General features: G+C 34.8%; 1 protein-coding gene across 1 annotated transcript; it reads right to left on the bottom strand.

The window, feature by feature from the left end:
* Nucleotides 1-24,438, bottom strand: LOC117334073 (nuclear cap-binding protein subunit 1-like). Its single transcript, XM_033893511.1, has 23 exons — nt 24,276-24,438; nt 23,443-23,534; nt 22,292-22,392; nt 21,735-21,819; nt 21,286-21,357; nt 20,136-20,243; nt 19,675-19,722; nt 19,082-19,155; nt 18,556-18,625; nt 17,834-18,049; nt 16,945-17,042; nt 14,775-14,838; nt 14,299-14,409; nt 13,773-13,837; nt 13,033-13,170; nt 12,532-12,755; nt 11,394-11,493; nt 10,955-11,048; nt 8,998-9,101; nt 8,453-8,567; nt 5,339-5,473; nt 3,415-3,528; nt 1-3,110 (listed from the first exon to the last, which is right to left on the bottom strand). The coding sequence occupies exons 1-23, from the start codon at nt 24,322-24,324 to the stop codon at nt 2,997-2,999; spliced, it is 2,391 nt and encodes a 796-aa protein (XP_033749402.1). The 5' UTR covers nt 24,325-24,438; the 3' UTR covers nt 1-2,996.
* Nucleotides 24,439-27,455: the final 3,017 nt, after the last annotated feature.

Raw genomic sequence — 27,455 nt, 5'->3', positions numbered from 1 at the left:
GAGTATTGTCTCCATTAAAATTTATTCATAATTCATATAATATTTACATTATTACAAAACAGAGATGATCGCTGTGTGATACATTCAGTGTGAAATTGAACAGCTAATGAAACAGGATGAACAATAGCTAATTATGCTTTTATACTGAAATCAATTCACACAATGTTTCAGTGTATTTGAGAGTTCTGTTGTTCAATATAACTTTCTCCAATTTCTTGGCATTACTGTTTATAGACATTTTAAAATGTACAAAACTTACGTGTCTTGAACACACCTGTAAATAAAATCTTTTCTCTATCTGCTACCATTGCTTTTTACACCACTGCAATCGTCTTATTCCTTTGCAAAAAAGCTGATAGTAATTACCAAGTGCTGTTCCATTAAAATATTTACTGCTTAGGATGGGCTCAATATTCGTCGAACTTTTCCACTAGAACCACCACCAGTATTTGTCCTATAGCCTTGTGTAGCATAGAAATTGAAAAGAACATTTTTATTCTTCAAGTCCATTCAAACTACAGAATGACCATGTTCAATAAGAAAAGGGCTCCACTTATAAAATAACTAGTGAATGCCATGACAATCTCCCTCCTTAGGACAGATAAGTTTTTCTAGTACAGCCCTGAATTTAACTAAAATGTATACTAAAGTATACCTGTCAAAGGGTTGTGATACCTTAAAATCATTTCTTAATCACTTAAGCTTTACACAACTAGCTGCCTGTCACATACAAGATTCCTGTATTCAATATAACCAGTTATTCCTTTTCCCACAGAAACAGGGAGACCCTGCCTCAAATTGACCCTGGCGGTTCACAGGACTATAAACCCAACAAACAAACATCACAGAAACACAGTATATAGTAAAGATTGTGTTAATGAGTCTGAACAGTAAGGTTAGTTTAATTACTATCTGTGATGATTTTATCAATCTGAATAATATACATGTAGTTAGCTTCACATAACTTTTAGATGCCATTTAAAAAAACTTGTACATGCTACCATAATTCATCCAGCAGTCACCCATGTCTTGTAATAAGCCCATCCATATATTGTTTTTAAGTAGAATTTCCTAAAAATGCTACATTACTGACCTGATATAAGCCCATCCCTACCCTGAAGTCTGAAGGTAAGTGTTGGCCTCCATGGATTATTACAAGATTTATATGTATGGTCACATTTTTTCCTTTACTTTGCTTTTAAATACTGAATTGTTTGTATAAGATTTAATATACATGTGATAAAATGCATCATGAAGAGAGAGTTACATTTTACACTCTTGTTAAGCGTTAATATTATTTTAGCATTCCTCTAACTTATGATTGTGTAATTTATCTACATTGGTATCTATGGTAATCATTGTTGGTGCATTAATTCATCATTCTGCTGATCTGTTTTATTTTAGTTTTTGTACTAAAATTTGATTGTGTTATGTATGTTTACAGTTTCATACAGTGTTTTCATGGTAGTACCATTAATAACAAATCTGCACCATTTATCTTATACATACCACATTGTAAAACATCAGCATGATTCTGCTACAAATCATCTTCTCTAGTGAAGTGAAGAGGAGTAGGCAGACCGTAACCCTTGACTAGCAAAGATGGCTACAAATCAACAGGTAAATATTTTCGGTAATGTTACTGTCATTGAACCCTATCTGTGGATAAAGTACTTCACTACATTGATGAGTGTTGAATGTATTGAATGTACAAATATAATCAGAAATCTGCATCCCACTCACGTTAGTTTTTGAAGTAGGCAGAGTTTTAATTAAATGTTGACATCATCAGAAAATGAAAAAATAACTTTTAATTCAGCAGATGGTTTTGTATTTGCACATATCCACTATGACCAAAATAGTGACAGAAATAGGGATGTGGAATATCCAGTAGAACAATAATCAGATTGGTGATCGGCTGGAACTGTTGCTATCCTGATGTGTTTGTGTACCATCATGATCAGGACACCGATCGTACTAGTACTATTGCTGTAAATCCAACATCTTCATCAGCATCATTGTTTAACTAAAGTTTGATTTAAGATTGTGGTTAACCTTTCGACCAGGACTGTTAAAATATGTTTATATGTAATTTCAGTATTTCTATAGCATTGAAGAGGGCCTGCTAGGTGTTGTTTACAAAAACTTTGTCCAACATGCTTACTTGAATCATTTCAGCCAAAGCGATGTTGTAAACAGGAATATTCTTTATATCTCCCTACAGACTCCCCCCCCACCCCTACCCTTGCGTACATATGAGCACAAGTCATTGTCGTTTAAAGGCCTGAAGCCCCGCCTACTTAAACTGTCCAATGAAAGTTTGTTTTACTTCCTGAAGCCACTGTTGATACTGTTCGTTGATGTGTTGCACTTTCCTTGTACTCAGATAGGGTTCAACGGTAGAAATAAGATGAAATGTTCACACACAGATCTAATCATTCTTTATAAAATTGCAAAATATGAACAGGTATATTTGACAATTTGGTTCAAGCCAAATCTAGTTATCAAAAGTATATACCCAGCCTTTATAAGTACTTATTCTTTTACAAATCTTGTGAGAAAAAGAAATTGGGGTGAGATGAATTTATGGTGAAATTGAGACATAGGTTGAACTATACTTTGCCCTCGGCACTGAACAGAGGTTTAACGGGCTGCTATAGCCAGTTCCTGATGTGCTTGCAGCACACACTCTGCATGTAAAATGTCTTGCGATATTAAAATTCTAAGTGTAGTTTTGTAAAACATAACTAACAAAAAATTCATTGCTTTGTCAAGAGTGAATACTCATTATCAATGATTGATATTTTCAAATTTTGTAAAAAAATATCTTTGAAATGCTGATTTCTCATTGAAAAACTTCATTAGATGATTCTTGAATGAAATTCGAAGTTCAAGGTTTCCACTCCACTTCTTTAGTCACTTGTGAGACTAACCATGTGGTCCAACTATTGCACTACCAGCAATATTAGGTTTCTCTAGTACAGACAAAAGGGATCTCAAGACCTAAGAGCACAAAACTGCTGGAATATTTCCAATATGTGGAAGTCAATATCACTAGTAAACAGAAGGCTCTCAAGTGTGCTGATGTACCGGTATACAAGCTCGTGGTGCTGTAACGAGATAAAACAAAACATTATTCAAAATACATAAACATATATATAACCTTGACACAGTCTAAATGTTAAGTTTTGTACAAAGTAAAACATCAACACCAGCTCTCTTTACAGGTATTTTTATCAAGTACCACAATAACATACAGCATAAAACTTGTTAGGTAATGAAACTCAATGTCATACTTCTACCTTCATAAATAAAATAACCTCTTGACAATACTAACGAAGAGCAATATCCGAGTTCAATGTCATATTACTACCGTTCACACGGAGATAAGTGACCCATTCCAACAACACTAACCAATAAAAATATCTGCTGTAGCCTCTCTATGACCCATTTGTACCAGGGTGTGTTGTAGTCGACTCCGCTTCCCTCGCATTTGGCCAAGTGATCCGTCAGTATCATGATGAACCTCTGCAATAAAAGCAAGGCTAAAATTGAGTAACAATTCACCGATGCATCAATCTATTGAATCGCAGAGTGGTGCATCAATGCATCGTCTATCCTTGATCACATTACCTGGAAATTTGTAGTTATCTCCCTTGACCAACATTAGCTTACGTTTTGCAGTAAACAACATGGCTGACAAGGCCGTTCCAGCAGCTTATAAAGCTGTCTGTTGGAGTGCTTTCAAATCCAAATTATCTGAATTCAAGAACGCTTTGAGGGAAACAAACAAAAACATGAATGGAATACAAGATATATGATAGGTCATCAGTTTCTCATATATCGTGATACTTATCATATCGTGACCCCTGTATCGCGATACAAATCATAACGCTATCCACCCTGCGATACACAGCACTTATATTGAGTGTTAAAAACGCATACTCCCAAATAACCTAAAATTCTAGTTACACACATTTATTAATGGCAATCCAAGATGCTCATGCATGCTCTTCTAACATTAAAATGACCATTGGACTGGACGCTTGACCGGGGGAATCCTCGCAACATCAGTGTATGAAAATAACTTGCCACATTTATTTTCATCGCGAGATTTGTCACGGAGCCGAGAATGAGGCTACAACAACGTACACTACACGTAAACAACACACATGGCCATTTGTTAACATATCAAATATATGTGAACTTTCCTAATAATGCTTTCATTTGAACATATTAGCAAAACATTCTCCTAATAACTGATCAAAAGAAATAAACTAACAACTAAATACTTCATTTTGAAATATAGCAATAAGCATACAACCAAACGTTGATAAAATTCAGATCTGTGAAGATGACAATGTTTAAGGAATACGGAAACAATTAACCAGCAATCCAATAGACATCAGTATTTGTGGCTATTCCTTCTCTTGTTAAGTACCAACGAATCAAATATTTTCCTAAGAAAATCCTTGAGTTTTGCCGATTCTAGTCCCTATTACGTTTCTTTTGGCAGAATCTGTCTACATTTTGGTAGGCCAATGCTGTCGACATTGCATTGTGGGACTATTTTGCATTGAAACTTGTTTTGTCAGACCAAGTTATTATTTTTGGGAATTTCCTGTATATTTCCATAAATACTAATTTTCCTCCAGTTTTTGATTCGCGATAATTTTCTAGGTATATATCAAGTCAGAAAACTGTAAAGAGGTCAAAATGTAAACATTTATATATATTTCTTTGGGAGTATGGGGCTTTAAACTAAGTGTAAGCTCTTACAACATGTTTTATGATAGTTTAACCTTTTCATAATTAAGTTTTCATTCTGACACTAAAGGAAATCTGTTAAGAAAGGCTAATATAGAAAGTTAAATCTGTTTTAAGGGTCTTAAAACATGTTCTATGTTTTCATTCCAACAACTACAATTTCCTATAAAAATCTTTAAAGGGGAATAACTTCAAGATAAATCATCAAATGCCAGCAGATGACTTCTTCCAATTGATATGCACCAAGATTCAAAATATTTGAAAATTGGTCAAGAGTAGGGAATTGGTCCAGACAAACTACAGGTAGACAGACGTCCTGATTACAGTATCTCCACTGGGACGTCATTATGACGGTATAATTAGTTATACAGAAACTGGTCGGGAGATACTGCAAGAACTTTATGTCAATATATTTCCCCAAACATTTTTGTTAATTTCCTTATATCCTATAGACATCCAAATATTGATTGTTGAATAAAAAGAAATTCAGTAACCTATCATAAGCATTTAAATATCAAGTATTATTTTTTATCTTTAGATGTAGCTTGTGATTTTAAACATTTGACAATACCTGAAATATGATGAGGAAAAGTCGTTTCTGTTGGTTCTGAGCTGTTTCCATCCTTTCCTCCATTCTTTCAATCATCTCATCTGTTGGCACATCATCTTCGCTGTAATCTTCGTCAAAATCAAGTCCATCTGCTCGCTGATAAACATATATTACACAAAATTACATACATCAAAATCAAGCCCATCTGCTCGCTGATAAACAAATATTACACATAATTATGTACATCCTTTAACTGTATTTATATTTATACACAATATGTATATGTAACCTGTTAAGTGTTTCACAGAACATTATTTTTGATATTCTGTAATACCTGTATTTTCATTAACATTGTCTTAGCCTTTATTTTTAGGTATTTCATCCTCATTATAAGAGAAATATGTAAGTAAAATAATTACATTTGTATGCTAAGTTACTGAAAAAAATTAGGTGTTATCTCAACCCCAGTATCTTAATCAATCACAAAAATATGACCTTAAAAAACAGGCAAAAACATTACCTTAAATAGCATAGAATACAAATCAGTCAAATAGTATTACCTTAAAGCTGACAGTGCAAGTTAAAAAGCATCCAATTGAGATTAAAAAAAAAAATACATGTACAGATTTCCAAAAATCGTTTCCGAGACATCCCCCAATTATGGTTGTGTCGTATCTAAGGACGGACAGACATTTTTGTTTTTTGTAATGCGTAGATACGAGCCGCTATAAAAGCGCTTGCGTTCATTGAGACAAGTATCAGTCTATCGATACACGCGCATAGTGACACATCTCTCCATTATACATAGTATACGTTCTCAATACAAACGCAAATGACTTTTTGTTCACATTACGGAACTTGAATATGGAATTTGAAGAGGTAACTTTATATATATACATATATATTTTATTTTACAATAAAAGAAAGAAAAGAAAGTATTGACAACACAAACTATTTGGGCCCCAACAAAACATGTACCTAATGAAATTATAAACAGAGTAAATATGAGTAAATTCCTACCGGAGTCTTTCCAGTGGGATATGCAGCAAGAACAACTTTACAACTGTTACATCATTATATCCATAGTTTCCATCGAAATATTTATCTTCGTACAAATGTATTATTTGTGCACGTGCCATAACGCAATTAAAACGTGATAAAACCGCACAACAGCCCTAGTGCAGTGTAGACAATAGGAAAACATCCGAGGAGTGCTAGTGTAGGATACGAGTAAAAATCGGAACTCCTCGGACTGTTTACTTGTTATGAAAATGTCTGCACCCACGAAAAACACGTGAGAAGATGGATAGAGTATTTGGGATTAATTCGTTATGCATTTTCAAGCATTTATTTGGAGACTTTATTTTCAACAAGATTTGAAAGATAATTGAGAGACACTGACCATCTTTCTTCTCAAGTTACAGGTAAGTGCTTCTGTTTGGTGTCGTTTGCGAATACAGTTGTAGGTCACGTGGTGTACAGATATAGTGTAGAAGATACAGGTGTGTCACCGTGAACACCTGAGGTTAGAGTGAATGCGAGTGTGACGAAGCACGATCTGTATCCACGCATAACAAAAAAGAAAAATGTCTGCCCGTCCTTAGATACGACAATACCATAACTGGGGATTGTCTCGGAAACGATTTTTGGAAATCTGTACAGGTATTTTTTTTTTTTTTAATTTCAATTGGATGCTTTTTAACTCTTTACGTACTCATTCAAATTTCGCGGTCGCTACCGGAAGTGAATGCTGGGTAGGTCCTTTGTGTATTGGAGCATATGGCTATCACATCAGACGTCGATAAAACGATCTTTTACTGATCTTTTACTGTTGTATAATGCTTAATATTAAATGAAGTTTATCATATGGAACAAGTACTGAGTACGGAAACTCTTTTACCCAATTTTTCCTTTAAAATACGGCGAAATCACCAGGCAGAATCGTGGGAAATGACATGTTAATCGGCACATGTGTCACACATGTGCAAGAAATCACGCAGCCAAAACATCGTTTTTTCGGTGTGTAAAAATATTTTACGTATTTCTTACTTATTTTGATGATAAACGTTACTCAATTATATATATATTATCGTTTTTAATTGTTTTATTGTGTTTAACACCTCAACAATCTCGCAGAAAACGAAAGTAAATTTGAGGCCGCCATTTTGTAGCTATGTAAACAGCTCGGCATGAACCGGCGGAATTCTTTGAAATAGACAATCTTAACGAATGAATTATGCTTCTGGTACGTAAAATATACCATCAATACAATATTTACATTGCTTTTTATTTCTTAAAAACATCATTTCCGTGTCAATTCCTTCGTATGACTATGCTAAACCAGCAAGTAATATCAACATCTTTCGCGATGTTTTACGACGATTTGAGTCGTCACAAAGGATGGAAGGCATGTTAATTGTGACGTGTGTAGTCGTCATGAAGGATACAAGAGCACATTTTTGTGACGTCTGTAGTCGTCGTGAGTACGGAAAGAGTTAACTTGCACTGTCAGCTTTAAAAATAAAAAATCAGTCAAAATCATGATTTTATAGAACCAAATTGAATATGCAAAAGACCTAGAAATCCAGAATCTAACATAAAAATGACTTTCAAAATCTAAAATTAGTAATAAAATGACATTTTGTATCCGTCAAGCAAGAGTTGTCAGAAGACTGCAAAGCTTGCAGAGTGGATTGAAATTCAGAAGCTTTTTTTCAAAAGTAGGTAAAAGGTCACAGTCAAGGTCAGAAGGTCTACAAATATTGTTGCAATAGAGAAGTCTTGTGACAAGGAACACATATATCAAATATGTTTCACACCAAATTTGGTTGTAATCCACCTAAGGGTTAAGATGGAGAAGGGTTTTTAAGCAAGAATTCTTCAAAGTTCCCCTTTTGGGGCCCCGCCCCTCGGGCCCCAGGGGTCAGACCAGCCTCATTTATATAAAATATTATTGCCCTCCCCCAATGATGCTTCAAACCAAATTTGGAAGTAATCCACCTAAGGGTTAGGAGGAGTAGCATTTTGAAATAAAAAGTCTAATACTGACCCTTTGGGTCAGATGACCTAACAATCTGATACCAGGGGTATCAGTCTGATAAATGCCTGCAAATCTTAAATAAGCTCGATACCAACCTTGCGTTTGTGGGCCTCAAGTTTGTCCTTTGCCTCCTCAACATCTTTCTGTAACTTGTCAACATGTTTACTCATCTTGCGTATTGTACTGTGCATCATCTCCCAAACATAGAACCTGTAAAATCAAGAAGAAGAGAATTAATGAAATTCTTTTTTGAAAGATGATATTTTTATTTCGGATCAGTCACAAAATTAGGAACCAATGGGAATGTTTATGTTGCTCAAGAAATAGATGCTGTAATACAGTACAAGGTATTTTGCTAGATTGTCATTTTTATCAAATGGCATTGAATATAGCTTAAATACTAGACTGTGAAGTTTTGTTGAAATTCTATTTTTGTATTTCCATTGGACAGACCTGATGAGTTTAAATACGGGCTGCATTGGTAAAAGGTTAAGCACTATTAAACATGGATATTGTTAAAGTGATGACAAAGAACAAAGAGTGCAACAGCATAATTCTAATCATTAGGAACTAAACCACCAATCACACAGGGGGCATAGTAATACAGATAAGAAGGTTGTTTTCTGTACATGTCTCATACTTCGTGAATTCTGGCTGCATTTCACTTGAGAACAACCAGTTAGCAACAGAGGATGGTTCTACAATCTGTGTCTTCAGGAGCTTGTCCACAAGTACAACCATCATCTGAAATGGTGAACAGATTATGATAAACGGTCAACAGACATTAAGAAAAAACAATATCATATAATCAAAATACAGTACAAGAACAGGCAGTATGTTAGTTTGACAGATTTTCTAGTAAAGAACATGAAAGCTTATTCAATGATACCACTCCTGAAGTTCAGATCTTACCACAACTTGCATACTACAGTGGAACTTCGTTAACTCGAACTCGGATAACTTGAATACCCCGCTTAACTCGAAGTACCTCGTCGGTCCCGGCCGAATTCTCTCTTTATCTTAGTAAAGAAAACTCAGAAAATTAGAACTCGAAGAACTCGGATAATACGAAGTGAAAATTTGGTCCCAACAATAAAAATCCTATTTGAAATGATTGAATAACTCGAAGTATAATTTTCGTTGACCGGTGGTAAACGCCGACATTTTTTAAGAGCTAAATTCTGTTTGTAATACTGAACATATCGGCACTACTAACCTACATGCTATTATAAGTGTTTCATAAATTCATAAAAGATATTGTCGGTTGAATCTTATAACAACATGTCTTGGTGATAAAAAGTACTGCTTTACTTAGATCAAGTAATTTCCTAAGGCGGTCGCTGATATTAGTACACACGATAGTCAACAACTCATCTACCCGTTCGCTCAAGCGGAACTAATCTCTGACACACCGGTAGATCTACCCGGCTGATGTTTTTACAGGTGTAGAAATGAAACAGTCACCGGCGCCTATTAAATCTTTAAACTGCTGAAACTATAGCGTAATTACTGCCAAGGTGTTCAACGTACAACTGTAACGGTCAGTGCTGTCTATTAAATCGGATAAAACGCCAGCTCAGTTACAGTAACATTTTATACGCACATGCGCAGCCTAACTTCCTGTGCTAATACACATGGAAATGGCGTGGTTATCAATAAAAAGTAAGTAGGCCGATCAAACCGTATTTTATATGTTCAATAAAAGGTAATGGTTCTGTTACGTTTTGCATGCAATCTGTGTTAAACTCAAACGGTTACCGGGTATTTGATTTGACATGAATAACTTGTTATTTTGTTGAATTCCATTTTATCGTTAACCTTTTGCAAACATGACTTGGACATCAGATCGTTCTTGAAGTGACTAAGTGAAAGAAACTTTATCGTGACTGTATATCGGCAAAACTACACCAAATTACAAGTAACATAACGAAACATTACATATATATTTACATGTATTGACCAGTCTTCACACTAAACTGATGAGCGACAGAGCGAAGTTATAATGATTATATTTAATGTTGACAAATATTGACCAAACTTTTCACCAAAAACGATAACTCGCTTAATTCGAACACTCGGATAACTCAAAGTTTTTTCGTGGTCCCGTCGACTTCGAGTTAACGAAGTTCCACTGTATGTCATCGAAAGGCAGCTACTAACTTCTACAATTACATTTTCAAACCGATAGAACACTACAATATTTATTCCCATTAGTCTGGAGATAAATGGTATGTGTAACAGACCTCCCACCCCACCTGTTTACCTGTTGTTGTGACCTCCAGACCCACAACACCTGTTGATGTGACCTCCAGATTCACAACACCTGTTTACCTGTTGATGTGACCTCCAGACCCACAACACCTGTTAACCTGTTGGTGTGACCTCCAGACCCACAACACCTGTTAACCTGTTGATGTGACCTCCAGACCCACAACACCTGTTAACCTGTTGATGTGACCTCCAGACCCACAACACCTGTTTACCTGTTGATGTGACCTCCAGACCCACAACACCTGTTAACCTGTTGGTGTGACCTCCAGACCCACAACACCTGTTAACCTGTTGATGTGACCTCCAGACCCACAACACCTGTTTACCTGTTGATGTGACCTCCACACTTCATACATGGTTCGTAATAACCAAATCTGTCCCTCCTCTGTATCTGCTAACATCTTAAGCAGGTTGTGGAATCTGAGATAAAGACAAAATTTTCTTGACTATGAGTTGAAAAAGGTTGTGGAATCTGAGATAAAGAAAAGATTTGGCTACAAGTTAAAAACAATGGCTAAATGAAATGAAGTAGCGATTCAGAAAGACTACTTGACTCCAGCTTCAATAGAAAGGAATGAGTAAATTACATGAAATGAGGCCAGCCTTACATGGCTATACAAGTAATCATTGGAGCTTATAATGGCAACAGAAAACTGACTACAGACAAAGCAATAAGAGGAGTCATGTAGGCAATAAAACAGTTACTTAGTTTGGAGCCGAGTTGAAGGAGTGAATGATTTGGAACAGAATAAGAGCAAGACTTACTTGGCTATGGCTGCAAAGGAATGACTAAATGATTTGCAGCCAAGATGGAGTAAAACGGAGACAAAGACATCAATCCTCAGTGGATGATATGTAGGATCACCTGAAAAACAAAGCAGACAGTGTAACTGACTCTTATAATATGTCTAACACCATCTGGTACAGAAGGGTCCTGATCCTTTACTACGCTTGCTCCAGATAGTGTGTGATTTTGTAATGGACTCCAATTACAAAATCATCTCTGACTGTACAGGGAGATAAATTTGGCATTAGTTTGAAAAAAAACCCAACTTACATACTATCTAAAATAGAAGTTAAAATAGTTTAAAGCCATAGTATCTAAGATATTCATGTGAAAAATACATGTCCTGTTTTCAAGGTTATGATTCTCGAGGTGAATGCATTCAATAAAGATAACACCTTTAATCATTTTGTTTTTTCACTGTCATGGTTTTTTTTCTGTCATAATGATCATTGTAATTAAGGAGATATGGACTATTGTTTCCTGCCAGCTCAATACCATTGTACCAATAATAATTACCTAGTTATTTTCAAAATACAAAAAAAACAGATTTCTTGCGTAATATTCGCGGTAAAAGAAAGTTATATGATACATTTTTTTCTTTACCCATCATAGTTATATCTATCAAAACAGACAATGATTTTGTGTTGAAACAATACACATATAAAAGGTAATTTTTAACTAACACAATTATAGCAGATAAAAATTTGACACAAATATTTCATTTCAAATTTTAAACAGCAGTTATAAAGTTTAGAACAAATTTTACAATTTATTACAAATTTAAACAAAAACAGGTGATAAAAAACTTAAAGGTAGACAAAACTAAACTAAAGAGAGCTGAAAACAACATTTTACCATCTTACACAACTAAACAGCGGATATAGTATATGAATAGCAGACTTTAGACTTGTGTTACCAAGATCTAGAGCAGATAGTGTATAAAAGAAAATATTACTATTCCTACAAAATAGGAAAATGTGCCTCCAATTTTATCAATATCATTTCAGGAACTCAGTTTTTCCCGGAAAAATTAATGCTGTGGTTAGATAAAGTGTTGTTGAAGTCAGTTTCAAACCAAGAAACATGTATCCTGAAAGTTACAAAATGAACACTCACTCTCCTCGTCACTGAGGGGGTTTGGAAGATCCTTGAGCAGTACCATGGCCTCTTCAGGGGTGCAGCGTCCCTTGATAGCCTGAATGAGTTGATGAGCAGTCATTGTTCCTGGTAAAGCCCCAGACCCTTCCTTTTCATACTTGAATTCTGACTCGGGTTTTAGGGGCATGAGAGGCATGAAAACCTCTGGCACAGTCTCAGTAATTCTCTGATGGTATGAAAGCCTGAAAATTGTTAACTTTTAGGTAATTAAACAATATTATGGCAAAGACTTCGTCGAATACAGCAGTATACTTAAAATATTTGTGAGATAAAAATTTCATGTGGTTAATATTTTCCAGGGTTTTATCTATGGGTTTCCCTAGAATTAGTCCTCATTTGTAATAGTTTAGTATTTCAAAATTAACGATTCTGCAAAAATGAAGAGAGGGCTTATTTGCAGATAATTACAGTACTTCCCAATGTCCTCAATCCTCTAATACGGCAGTACAATATACATACCGCAGGGCCTTGTGCAGGGCCTCACAAATAAACTTGGCCTTGGGCAGTTCATGGTCCGACTCCAGACAACTAGACCAGTCATCCCAGCTCCAACGGAACTGGAAATTACTGAGATGGTATGCAAACCAGGATACAAATCTAGGAATGAGAAAGGTTAGTTTTCAGATATTGATGATGATTTGGGAAATTGGAACAAACTTCTGATAAAAATAAGATTTATACACTATTAAACAGAGACTATTCATTATTGGTAATCTTAAATTAATTTATATTACTTATTTAATGTCTCTTTGGGCTTCTGTTACATTAATTTTCTTGGTGCTATCCTAACAAGATCTTGGGAGTGATACATGTAGCCAGGAATGAGAAATGATGCAATTTAAGTACTTAAGTACAGTTGTGGAAACTTGACCACAGAATGAATCAACATTTTAGACACAATTTAACTGGAACTGTTAATTTATTTATATATATTTATTTATGTATCAATCATTATACACTTCTGCTACTGGACCAGTTATTTTAACAATTTGCTGCCCATCAGTATGACCTCCATATGTAAGTTTTTTTAGACATTACAATATACAATATAGAATATAATTATGTATAGTTACTAATGAAAATTTATATATGGTAAGTTCCCTGATGGTGGCCTTACTAAAAGTGAAATTAACTAAAAAAAGTATAAAATACAGTAACTTTGGAATACATGATAAGTTTATTGTCTAACTGAAGCTTACCTTTCCATAGCTGTAGTGTTCATGGTATCGAGACGTTCATAAATCATTTCTGTTGCCTGGGCAAGCTGCTAAGAGTTAAGGACTAGGATGCAAAGTACTAATAACATCCATATAATTATAATTGTTGATGACACTCAAAATAAATATCTGTAGTTATTTCAAAACAGATTTTGACAGCCATTTAACATTTCTATATCTTCCTTAATTATCATGGCAAAGACTTTTTTAATACAGCAATAATTTTTTCGTTGGTTTACTTACAGGAAATTAGTATCTTATTGTTTTATGTATTCCCTTTCACAAATAACACATAGACCTCCTCCACCCAACACATAACATTCAAAATAACCACACAGGGGAAAAGTTCTATTAAAGGATTTTTATTTTACAACATGATGCACTATTTCCGGATTGACATTGAAAGTTTTTAGCTTTGTGATGTTTTCTTATAACAAACATATGAAAACAGAAAGGGTAACCCATGATGTTAAGCAAAACCCCCATCCCCTATTAATACAAAGGATACAACTTGTGGCATAGAGCCTGGCTGCAGTTTACACAGTTCTATAAGCAGAGATCCATAGAAAACTTCCAGGAACGGTGGCCTGGGCAGCTGGAGAAGCTGGCCAAAGAGGACCTATAAGTATATAAAAACTCCTGGTCAAATAGCATGTTGTATTGTTATCACAGAACATATAATGTCAAGATATACTATAAATGGGTACAAGGAAAGGTTAAAATAATCAAATGTGTACCTTTCTTGTTAGAAAATATTGTTTAAACCAATTTTTCCAGAATATTGTTAAGTCAGTTATGAAAAATAAAAAAATAAAATTCCAGCAAAACATTTACCTTGAAATTGAGATCAATATATTTATAAGCAGATCATAAACAGTTGGTAATGTGAAATTATGTAGAGGCCATTAGTCAAGAGAGAAAAAACATGGTCAAAGTGGAAATGGCTCAAGAATAATTCAGATTCATCCACAACTGTAAAGTTACCTCTACAATCATATAATTCAGTGGTATCTTGCTCTTTGATGGGAAACTAAGAAGTGTGGCAGCACTGAAACAAAAGAGTAAATTTTCCATTATTTTCCATTAAAGGAAATACTGACTACTCGCATCATTTACAGTGAATATCATATATGTATCAAAAGAAAGTACAATTTTGTGTAAAAAAAAAGACTGTTTAAATTTTGTTTCAAAAACATCAAAGTTCCTTCCCCTCTTGATAATATTACACATGATGGAAAGAAACATACAAAATTTTAGGTTATGAATATATACAGCAAAATTGAAATCACAAATCTAGTTAATTTGGCTATAGATATAAGATACATACAATTATAAAATCATAATAAGACTGAATAAGGGTGCAACAATTCCTTTTGGACAATGCTCCTTTGTAGTTAAATGGAAAAAGAGTTGGGTGTATCTAGAAGTAGTCTGATTGTTTCCGGTTTGAGGTGTGGTTGGAAGTTGAAATGGTACCGTCAGTACTTGTTTCCAGTTTGAGGTGTGGTTGGAAGTTGAAACGGTACTGCCAGTACTTGTTTCCAGTTTGAGGTGTGGTTGGAAGTTGAAACGGTACCGCCAGTACTTGTTTCCAGTTTGAGGTGTGGTTGGAAGTTGAAACGGTACTGCCAGTACTTGTTTCCAGTTTGAGGTGTGGTTGGAAGTTGAAACGGTACTGCCAGTACTTGTTTCCAGTTTGAGGTGTGGTTGGAAGTTGAAACGGTACTGCCAGTACTTGTTTCCAGTTTGAGGTGTGGTTGGAAGTTGAAACGGTACTGCCAGTACTTGTTTCCAGTTTGAGGTGTGGTTGGAAGTTGAAACGGTACTGCCAGTACTTGTTTCCAGTTTGAGGTGTGGTTGGAAGTTGAAACGGTACTGCCAGTACTTGTTTCCGGTTTGAGGTGTGGTTGGAAGTTGAAACGGTACCGTCAGTACTTGTTTCCAGTTTGAGGTGTGGTTGGAAGTTGAAATGGTACTGCCAGTACTTGGCTGTCTTTGTGTTTGATAGGAGTGGATGTTCATGAAACAGGAAACTAAGTTCAAGTTTAATTCCCCGATGTATTAGGCGTTAGGAGCAGATAAACGAGGATATTGAGAATGGAACAACTTCCAAGTCAGCATATGCACACAGATTTACAATAGTGTTTGCTGATGAAGCATTTACAATGTAGACTAGAGTAGGCTCTCTATAAAAACAATATGCCAGTAGCTGTATCCTGATCATGCTTAGTAAGCAGATTAAAGCTTCTTCATAGAGTGCCATAGCTTATTAAAAAGCTGGTCCACTTTGTTGTTTAACTGAGGGCACTGGTAGTTGCCAGCTTTGTGTTTTCGGTCACCAGTAAAGACCTGGGCAGATGGAACACCATGGGTCATCATCCACCACATTGCACCACCTTTTTTGTAGTACTTTTGAAATTAACTTTGGCCCTCTTCAAAATCACGTGTAATATACATGTAATTAAAATGTAATTGAAATGTAATTAAATGTAATTGGGCATTACAGGCACTTTGTAATGTAATGAATTACATTACCATTACATGTAATTAAATTTACCTTCAATTACAAATTACTTTCAATTACTTGAAAAATATAATGCATTACCATAACATTTATAATTACCCCACGCCTGTTATATAAAGGCTGCAGAGTCCGCTCACTTTACGTCTGAGGAGTTACGTCTAAGTAACAAAACCGGTCAGGTATAATAGTTACGACTTAGTAACGAAATCGGTCAGGTATAATAGTTACGACTTAGTAACGAAACCGGTCAGGTATAATAGTTACGACTTAGTAACAAAATCAGTCAGGTATAATAGTTACGACTTAGTAACAAAATCAGTCAGGTATAATAGTTACGACTAAGTAACAAAATCAGTCAGGTATAGTAGTTACGACTTAGTAACGAAATCGGTCAGGTATAATAGTTACGACTTAGTAACGAAACCTGTCAGGTATTATACTAAGTTGACGACATGGTTTCCTTCACAACACAAACAGCATTCCAGTGTCTTTTTCCCAGTCAGTTTACAATCATAAAATCATCTGCTACCCCTTAATGTCTGATTAGAAATGGACACTACTACATTAACATCAAAGTTAACTGATAACATATATATTTATCATGGTCGATCAGAAAATGACAGAACTTACCAGTCCTTTCTCTCTGTGTTATATGTGTGTATGATTCTGTTGAGTTGGTCTTCAATCAGGTATCGCTCTACAGAGTGACTTCCTGGTAACACCACACCCTATTCACATCAAATTATATCAATTAGTATATTACATTTAAAGACTGTATTTCAGTCTTAATTCTTATTGATATCAAAATACAACCATTTGCAATTCAATGATGGCAGGTACTTCCCTCGGTAATTTGACATTAGGAGTAGACATGAGTAAGACTAATCATTACCCAGTTTTAGACCAATATGTTGAAATTTCAAATAATAAAACATTTCTTATAGAAATCAATCTAAATATATAGTCTATATCTATAATAAGCACATAATTATATATACACATAATAATGTAAAATTACATTTTAATATCACAAACAGGAAATAATCCAAATCTCTTTCTGAGGATACTTTCTGTACTTGAAGTGTGATAGACAGAAAGTTGGAAAGGATGAATACTAGGTACACATAATATGTTTCTGATTGGTGTCTGAGACTAAACCCATTCTTACAAAATCAAAAGTAAGACACGTCTGTATAGTCAAACACTTACCTCGGGCACATCTGTATAGTCAAACACTTACCTCGGGCACATCTGTATAGTCAAACACTTACCTCGGGCACATCTGTATAGTCAAACACTTACCTCGGGCACATCTGTACAGTCAAACACTTACCTTGGGCACATCTGTACAGTCAAACACTTACCTCGGGCACATCTGTATAGTCAAACACTTACCTCGGGCACATCTGTATAGTCAAACACTTACCTCGGGCACGTCTGTACAGTCAAACACTTACCTTGGGCACATCTGTACAGTCAAACACTTACCTCGGGCACATCTGTATAGTCAAACACTTACCTCGGGCACATCTGTATAGTCAAACATTCTGAAGATAACACTGGGGAGAGGGTAGCCCTGTTCCTCATTGTGAGATGAGGGAATGATCTGGGGAAGGGTGTGCTGTAGTGCCTCACACAGGATACCATCAAAGGCAAGGTACGGCCGGATAATCTGTTTTTCCACCCATTTGTTGTTCCGTAGGTTCTTGATCTGGGCCCATAGGCATTCAATGTACTGAAATGACAAACTCCACACATATAAACATGGCAATATTGTTCAATGATACTTGCATATATTTCTGACAGAAAAGATTTTAAAAATCCATGATTGTTGGCGCAAATCTATAATTTACTGAACTTTGATAGTGACCTTTCTAATGTACATTAAATTTAAATTCAATACTGAAATTGCTTTTTTTTAACTGCTCCATATATCATTTTTATAGTGCTTAGTATGTGTTTTTATAACAGAATTACAGAGAATTCTTTAATTTCTTGCCTAATTTTGTTTTGTTCAGCAATTTCATTTGGAATATACTTCACTCTAATGCACAATTCACTAGTCTGTCACCAAGGTGTAAATTATCTATAATATAGATCAACAGGAAAAGGAACAATATTTGGTGGCTAATAATGCCACAAATTACCCTAACTATCTGACACCAAGTGTACCCAAGAATTTCCCACTTGAGACAGAAAGGTTGTACGGCATGAATGTATGTAACATGGTATTTAACATACTTCTTCCTGAGGGTGAGGAATGTCTGTTGACCAGATCCGTAATGCAGGCACATGGATCTTCTGCCTTTTGCTGCAATGAAAAAAAAACAACAACACATTTATCATTGGCTAGGAATTTTCATCATTGTCTGAACGATATAAAATTTAATTTCTCATCAGCAGGCTTGGTTTCAGACAAAACATTAAGATATTCTAAAAATTACTTTTGTTTTCCAATAGCCCATAGATTTATTTTGTAATGTTTCCCATCCTATAAATTACATAATAGATAATTTAAGGACATTCTATCTCCATATTGATGTGTCCACTAACAGATGCTTTATAATGTAATCTGTCTGAAACATCCCATCCTCCTCACATAATACTGACAATGTAAGTTCGATGATCACGTTGTTATTAGTCACTCGGAGAAGTTAATCTTCTTATTATAATGTATTTTTTTCAGAAAACCTTTATGTTTGGGGCTACAATTCACAATTTCTTATCTTGTCTCTGTCTGCAAATAGACCCCTTTCTCCACTAATACCTGACGTAATTGTCTATCAACATAAGTAGTTTGTTGAACTCTGCTTCTCTCTTCTCATGGAGTTCTTTACCAACCTGTGATATAGAAAGATAAACATAAAGATAAAGGACCGTATCCAGTATTCTCGGAAACACAGAGATTTATCTAGGCCATTTTTACCTCAGTTACATGTTATTCTCCCTTTTGATACCTTTTTAAAAAAAAACTTTTTTCCAACTCAAATTTTCTCCATTACATGTAGAAATATTTGAATACAGACCAGACATTTTTGTGAAATTCTGATTATATAACATCATGGACACTAAGATAAAAAAATCCTTCTCATATCTTAATTTAAATATATGGTTCATTAGGTATTTATTTTAATATGTGTGTCATTATGTATTTAATTCAATATGTGGTTCATTATGGTTTTTTTTTCAATATGTGTGTCATTATATCAACTTGTTTCAACAGGTATTTTCGAATTTTAAATTTCAATAATTCTGTAAAGTTATGATACTTATATTTTATGCAAAATTGACATGCGACACTTTAATAAAATAAATTGTATTGTATTTTTATATCTGTCTGTGATCAAGGATCTAACTTACCCAAGGTAATGACGACATCACAGCATAACAGAACCAGTCAGATCTCACCTACAAAACCACACAAATTCACCTATAAATCACAACAATGATTTCATGTATATGGAGCGTCACTTAAAAAATAATAAGATTCATTGTAATCCTTAACAGGTTTTATCTGTCAGAGGCCAGGTTGAGATTTTTTTTATTCTTTATCATTAATACTAGTTTTTACCTGTAGGAGTCTAAGTTGTCCTCGTTAACAAGTTTTTACCTTCAAAGGTTGCCCTGTATACCTGTTTCTATCTTTGGGATGTTGTCTTCATATATTAGATTTTACCTGTAGGGACCAATGGTGTCCTCATTAACTACTTTTTAACTGTCAAACGTTGTCCTTGTATACCAGGTTTTACTTGTAGGAACCCAGGATACCATCATTAACTAGATTTTACTTGTCAAAGGTTGTCCATGTATACAGTTTTTACCTGTGGGATGTTGTCCTCGAGTGTGACCTCAATGAAGTTGTCAAACATGGCAAGTAGGGATCCAGCAACCACAACATGACAGTTGACCAAGTCAGACAGGAATCGTACCTACAAATATAGCAGCATAAAAGTTCAATTCATCCCACATACAGAGATAAAGGTTTAACTAAATGGTCTCTCTGGTTATAACTGATAACTGATGATGAATTTCAAGCCAATGAAGTTAATATACATCCAGGATTTAGGTTTAGTCCTTTTACAAGTGATTGAGAATAGACTTTGGTATATCACAACCAGTACATGATTTATATAGTGTAAAATTTCAGTCACTATACTGTCACCTTCAACAAAGACCAGTGAAGAGTATAAACACTAAGATGTTAATACAGGGGGCCATCATCAGGTTCCAATGATGGCTACGCTATAGCCAAAACATGTCAACAACGTTCTCCAATAAATTGGACCATTGAATGAATCTCTGTGTTGACTAACCGTTTTTATGCACACATTACTAAGATGTTAAGATTATAGTGTAGATTAATAGAATACTACATGGGCGTGTTCCATGGACAGGGATCAACCCGAGTGTAGATTAATAGAATATTACATGGGCGTGTTCCATGGACAGGGATCAACCCGAGTGTAGATTAATAGAATATTACATGGGCGTGTTCCATGGACAGGGATCAACCCGAGTGTAGATTAATAGAATATTACATGGGCGTGTTCCATGGACAGGGATCAACCCGAGTGTAGATTAATAGAATATTACATGGGCGTGTTCCATGGACAGGGATCAACCCGAGTGTAGATTAATAGAATATTACATGGGCGTGTTCCATGGACAGGGATCAACCCGAGTGTAAGAGTTAGACTTGCAAGCAGGAGGCTTTCAAAGTGCTGGTCATCCAAACTCTTATATGAGGGTCGGGAAATCCCTGTCCATGGTACATTGTGCTTTCACTAACATCCCATGAAATTTGTGTTGTAACATAAAATGATGTTACACTATTGTAAGTAGCATTGTAGTGCCCAGTCCTGTGTCAGATCGATTTATCCCATCCCTAGCAGGATCACTCTGTGAAATATGTGAGAGAAAAATTCTTTCGTACATTTAACACTGGAGATCAGGACAGCAAGACATACTTACAATTAGTCGGGCATGTTCGTACTCCCCAGACTTCATGGTCTCCTTGAGATTTCTCACTAACAGTTCAACAAACTGAAAGTTAGAAGAATGTTTACAATCAGAGGGTTAGAATGCAATTATATGTATATAAGCTCAAAGTCCCAAGTCAATTCAGTATGGAACTGTCTGTTATAAATATATACATCCTACAAGGAGAAAGATTTCATCATAATCATGTAGATCTCATTCTGAAAAGGAGTAACCACACAGTATAAACGTATTAACTTGAATTTATGTATGGTTGGTTTTAGGAGATGTATTGATATGTTACAAGATGTAGGAATAAGGTATGAACAATTTGTAATTATATAAACAATGAAAAAATTATAAACCTCATATAATTAAAACCTGTTTTATCTTTTTATTTAACAGCCACAGCAGGACTGGGTATTACTGGCGCCACGTCTTACCTCCCCTCCACAGTTGTAGTTTTTGGCATTAAGGAGTCCTACTAGTGTGGAATACACCGCCATTTTCTCAGGCAGACGGGTTACACTACAACAAAACAATTACTAGAGTCAGACAGGTTCGACTACAATAAAACACAGTTACAACAGAGTCAACCAGACATCTTATTTCTTTTCTGTTGAAATCTGTTAATCAAAAACATATCAGAAGTTATCAAAACTTCATTCCATTCTCCTGGAGATCCAATTTAAACTCTCCTCAAACTTTTCATGTACATTGTATATGAACATTCAGACAAAGTATAGCATAATGTTATATATCAAATCTAAAAGAATGTATGGGTTATGTATTTATTTGTTGTATTTTCAAGGAATTCCAAGAGACACATTCAAAATGACGAGGAGTGTCTTGTCAAAACCAGATTTCAAGACAGGCAGGCATTCACCAAATATCACTGGGTACATTTTTGTGTTGCAAAAAAATTGATATTAAACATTTCAATTTTTAGTATGTTTACCATGTTTCAATGACAAAATATATACAATAGAATGTTTCTTACCATTCACAAAGAATGCGTATGATTTTGCCTTTATAGTTGGGTAAATCTGCCTCCAACACACTAGATAACCCTTCCAAGTTGCTTTCAAGTGATGAAGTACTCTGCAATGGACAAAGAAAACTTTGATCATATAATTTTTCTACACAAAGATTTTGTGTTGGAAACAACAGCTGTTTTAAAACAAAATCAAGATGCTAATAAAGATGTGAATTCTGTCTATAAAATTACATTAAGATATAATGACATATTTAACAGTGATTTCTATCATGTTCATTCTAAACACTAAACAGTGAGGCCATTTTTGATATAAGGTTGTGTTTGGTAGTTTGTCTGGTTTGGAAGAAAGCTTTGCCCATTTTTATTTCATATAAACAGCAATAAACCTTTGGATTTGGATTTCAGATTCTTCACCTACAGGGACCTAGCTAAGATATATATATTTAGTGCCTTTAGACTGAACATCTAACAGCTGGGTCTAGAATAGTGAGCCTAATTAAATATAATACATTTTATTGATTAATCACTACAATAACTGATTTATATTTAATCATAATGATATATTACTATGCTCCATTTTCCAAATGAGACTTTGAAAAAACCTTAAGACCTTTTCATGTTTATAATTAAAAGCATGTATTCTTAAAAACTGTTCTGCTTCTGTATGAAATACACATGTGTTTGTTATAGTTTTGCTGTTCGAGGGTTTTCAATAAAGTTTCCAAATCCTGTATGGTGTTGGGACCACAGTTTAGCTCTCCAGGCCAACCAGCTTTACAAAACAGGTGCATGTGATGCAGTCATTTGTGAAATCCATCATGACTTATGTTTTCAGGTTTTTAAAATTAGACCAAACCAAACTAACTTTAGGATGCATTTACATATTTCTGATTGAGAAAATCAAAATCAATTAATTAACTGATTCCACTAGAAAATTCACTCTGTAATGTGTCAATGTCATTCTTATAAACAATGAATAGGTACATAAATCTGAATTAGACAACAATCTCTGATTCGACAGAGACTCTTTCCCAGGATATTAAAGCTTGTGTACAGAGACACCTTAGACAGCATCCTTCACACACTAATTACAGATATTTTGTTCCAGGTTAAACCAGATGTTTCAAAGAGCACAACCCCTACGTATACTATACCTTCTCTCCAACTCTTGTGATAAGTGATTCCAGTCGGTCTTCAATGTCAATATTGTCTGATGCCCTTCTCCTCTTCCTTGAGGAATGGCCCACTGAAAATTAACCATATCAAAATAATGACAGATATATTTACAGTAATTTGTTTGTGTGACATTTCAATTTGAATTAATAATAGTGCCCTAAACAGAGATGCTTCAGAGTTTCAGTACACTGTTGAAAGTTTTTTTTTCTTATTTTTCTTGGTTTTTTTTTCAATCTCGGGTACCTTACATTTCAAGTGGTCATGACAACAGATCTGTAATAGGAAGGAGTTACGAAAAATACCCTGACCAGCTCTACCTGGCGACTTTTCTTTCTCAAGGGAGATTCCCACTAGCCTGAGCTAGTCTAGTAATTAGGCATCTTTATATTCTCTACTTTTATAATTTAAAATAAAATTTTATTTTTTGTTTTTATTCAAATTCCGAGTAATAAACAAAGTTTCACTAAAAATAATGGTTTAGTAAGCATGTAGATATCTAAATGATAAAAAGCCATTTCGTCCGGTTGTTGTTTAAAAGTACTTTAAATTATCACTGACTTATATATAATTACTACCTCGTGTGTCCGAGGTCAGAGGATTTTTCTCTTCTGTATTGGAGTGCCAACCTGTTGGTCACCTATAGAAAGTGTCGCGAATTATGTTTTATCCTAAGTACCGGTACCGAAACAGCTTTCATCTACTGTAACCACATAAATCTTATTAGACAATTCGATCATTGTTTGCCGGTAATTTTCCAAAATTTTGAGGCTGCAATAATAAAAAAAAGATGGATTGCATGTAAAGCACTTACTGTCCTCATCATCGCTGTATGATTCTGCTCGACGCCGACGTGATGCCATCTTAGCTTGTACGGAAAAAAAACCTGTTTCAATACAATATCACCAAAACCGCCACACGAGAATCGAGAAGAATCAAACTAAAGCGGAAGTTAAACAGAAGTACAATAGGCCCGCACTACTTATAAAACGGTAAATCGATTGGCTGAATTTACGAATACATAGAGTCCGTTCGAATGGTGGTAGAGAATTTGTGTATCCCGAGCCGAGCCCGAGCCTAAGACCCGAGCCCGAGCTTTGGATATCTTCGTTTTTCTCCTTCATTACTGAATGGATTAAAGTGATTTTTTCTACCAAGATTTGATTTCAGGTTTTAAATCAATCCGTGTAAGTGGATTTTCATGAAATGTATTTTAACGTCCTAAATCGACGATTTTCATTTTTTAGGGGGAGAATTTGTGTAGCCCGCAATCAAGCGTGACTATTCATGTTTTTTGCTAATTATTTCCGATACATGCTATTATTGAGAAATATTACTAGATACAAACAACAAGTAAATATAGCTGATTCTAAAAATATATATTTCAACATATATCTAATGTGACTTGGTGTCAAATTTTGACATTTTTGTAACCGCGCCGACGATCAATGAACTCGCCGTGTTTACCGAGCTTTCACCGAGCCCGTGCTAAGGGCAGATAACTCTACCGATCCCGAGCTTTGTAGAACTTTTAGCCATTCTGGTATAAGAATGTTTCCGGGCTCTGCGACGAGGACGAAGTTCTTCAAAGAGCCCATATCATTTTATTTTAATGATTTTATATATATTTACCCATCTTTTCATTATTGTTTATCACATTAAAATATCTTTATCAACATATGTACTTTTGTATTTTTTTTACGTAGAAAATAAAGTTTTCATTTGTGGTATAAACCAATTCACTGGTTTACTTTTTATCTGTTACTAAAGCTATTTCTTTTAGTAAAAAATATTTTCATCAATGCATGATTTTAATACAACTACAGTACTATTTTCTTATTGTATTCTAGTTTGAATTTTCGAACATTTAGTACAATGCCAAACGAAACTGTCTCTTGAAAAATGAGAATCTGACTAATCACAAACACATCTATTGTGAAACCACCTATCGCAACCAGCGTCACAACTTACCATATCATCAAAAACATTAGAACTATGACATCCATCTGACTCACAATCGATAAAAATATCATAAGTTAAGGCTTGAGAAACTTTCTTTTTTCTGTATTTACTAAGTTTTTTCTTTGGAAATTTAGAAAACCTACCATTTGAAATACAATTTACTAGATGCTGTCTCATATAATCTATGTCGAATTCTATTTCTTCACTATCTTTAAACCCATTAAAATAAAACTCTACTAAATTAGCGATGGCAAAAACCCCACAGTCAACCCCATTTGTTTGCTGTTGTATGCTAGGTAAAATTGTTTTTAAGATTTTCCTATTTTCCCCGTATGATGAACTTACCTGCATTTCTAAGGACGCTGACAAATGATCTTTCTGCTTAGTTATACCTATCAAACTATCAAGAATATAAACTTCGTTACCACTTACCTCCTGTACTGATACTACCCAATGCTCCTTACATGTATGACGGATTTGTGCTGCTGATGCTGTCGTCGGTTTCATTCGTAAAGCATAATCCCACTTACCGTTTCTCAAAACTGGAGCGTAGCCTGTATCTTGCATACCGTTTATATTAGGAAATTGTTTCTTTAAAATGTCCTGAACATAACACATAGTATTTCCGCATAATTTTCTATCCTTTAAAATATCATCTTTTTCTTTAAAACTTATTGTACTCTTACCGTTATCCATCCAAATACGTTTTGTTTCTACTGGCTTACAAATTGACGGTCTATCATCTGAAAGATCTAATATACCACTTACCTTTGGTTTGTGTCTTTTTGGCAACGAAAGTCGTTTTCTATTAGGTTTTACCTTAGGACTAGTGATAACAATAGGCTCGTTTATACTTACAACATCATCAGTCAGGGCAATTTCCTCTGGTTGATTTATACTCATGTGATCACCACTTATTGTATTTTCTTCTGACTGTTTAGTGTGGATATATCTTCCTTCTCTTCCATTATATTTGATAATCTCCTATTTGTTAAAGATAATCTGGACCTAGGTTTGGGCTTTTTAGGAGTACCGATGTCTGAAATATCATGGAGAGATTTAATCACAATCAATTCACATACATGTATATCACTAAAGGCTTTACTAATGTACAGTCACAAAGCTCGGGATCGGTAAAGTTATCTGCCCTTAGCACGGGCTCGGTGAAAGCTCGGTAAACACGGCGAGTTCATTGATCGTCGGCGCGGTTACAAAAATGTCAAAATTTGACACCAAGTCACATTAGATATATGTTGAAATTTATATTTTTAGAATCAGCTATATTTACTTGTTGTTTGTATCTAGTAATATTTCTCAATAATAGCATGTATCGGAAATAATTAGCAAAAAACATGAATAGTCACGCTTGATTGCGGGCTACACAAATTCTCCCCCTAAAAAATGAAAATCGTCGATTTAGGACGTTAAAATACATTTCATGAAAATCCACTTACACGGATTGATTTAAAACCTGAAATCAAATCTTGGTAGAAAAAATCACTTTAATCCATTCAGTAATGAAGGAGAAAAACGAAAATATCCAAAGCTCGGGCTCGGGTCTTAAGCTCGGGCTCGGCTCGGGATACACAAATTCTCTACCACCCGTTCGAATGCGGTAACGCGTGAATTGTTACTAAATATAGTGTAAACTTACTTTCTATTTAGTAAAGCATTCACAAAATATGTTTGAGCATTGCATGAATTAAAGATGAGACGTATATATTATGTACACACCTCTGATTAATGTAATTGGTTGTAATCTGAAATATTTTAGATTTTTAAAAGACAAATTGTTATCAGGATTATTTTGTCAAGATACAAGATACAAGAATTTTTATTTAACATCGCATATTTAAAACAGTAAACATTAGCGCTGAAGCGATATTCTTGCGACTAACATGAGATAAAATAACAAGTATAAACATCTATCTAGTTCACGATATACATGTAGCATGCAGGAATCACAGAAGGAACGATACTGAATTACAAACAGCTAAATCAAGAATATAGCATTACATAAATCACACAAGGC

This window comes from Pecten maximus, chromosome 9, assembly GCF_902652985.1.
Source record: "Pecten maximus chromosome 9, xPecMax1.1, whole genome shotgun sequence".
NCBI lineage: Eukaryota > Metazoa > Mollusca > Bivalvia > Pectinida > Pectinidae > Pecten > Pecten maximus.
The sequence above is the reverse complement of the archived record's forward strand: the minus strand, read 5'-3'. Positions and strand labels throughout refer to the sequence as shown.

Coding starts and splice junctions, on each gene's coding strand:
- LOC117334073 (XM_033893511.1), bottom strand. CDS start 24,324: ATGGCATCACGTCGGCGTCGAGCAGAATCATACAGCGATGATGAGGAC. Junction 21,820..22,291: donor ATACGCATTCTTTGTGAATG/GTAAGAAACATT, acceptor GTTTTGTTGTAG/TGTAACCCGTCTGCCTGAGA. Junction 17,043..17,833: donor ACTATACAGATGTGCCCGAG/GTAAGTGTTTGA, acceptor TGATGTGAATAG/GGTGTGGTGTTACCAGGAAG.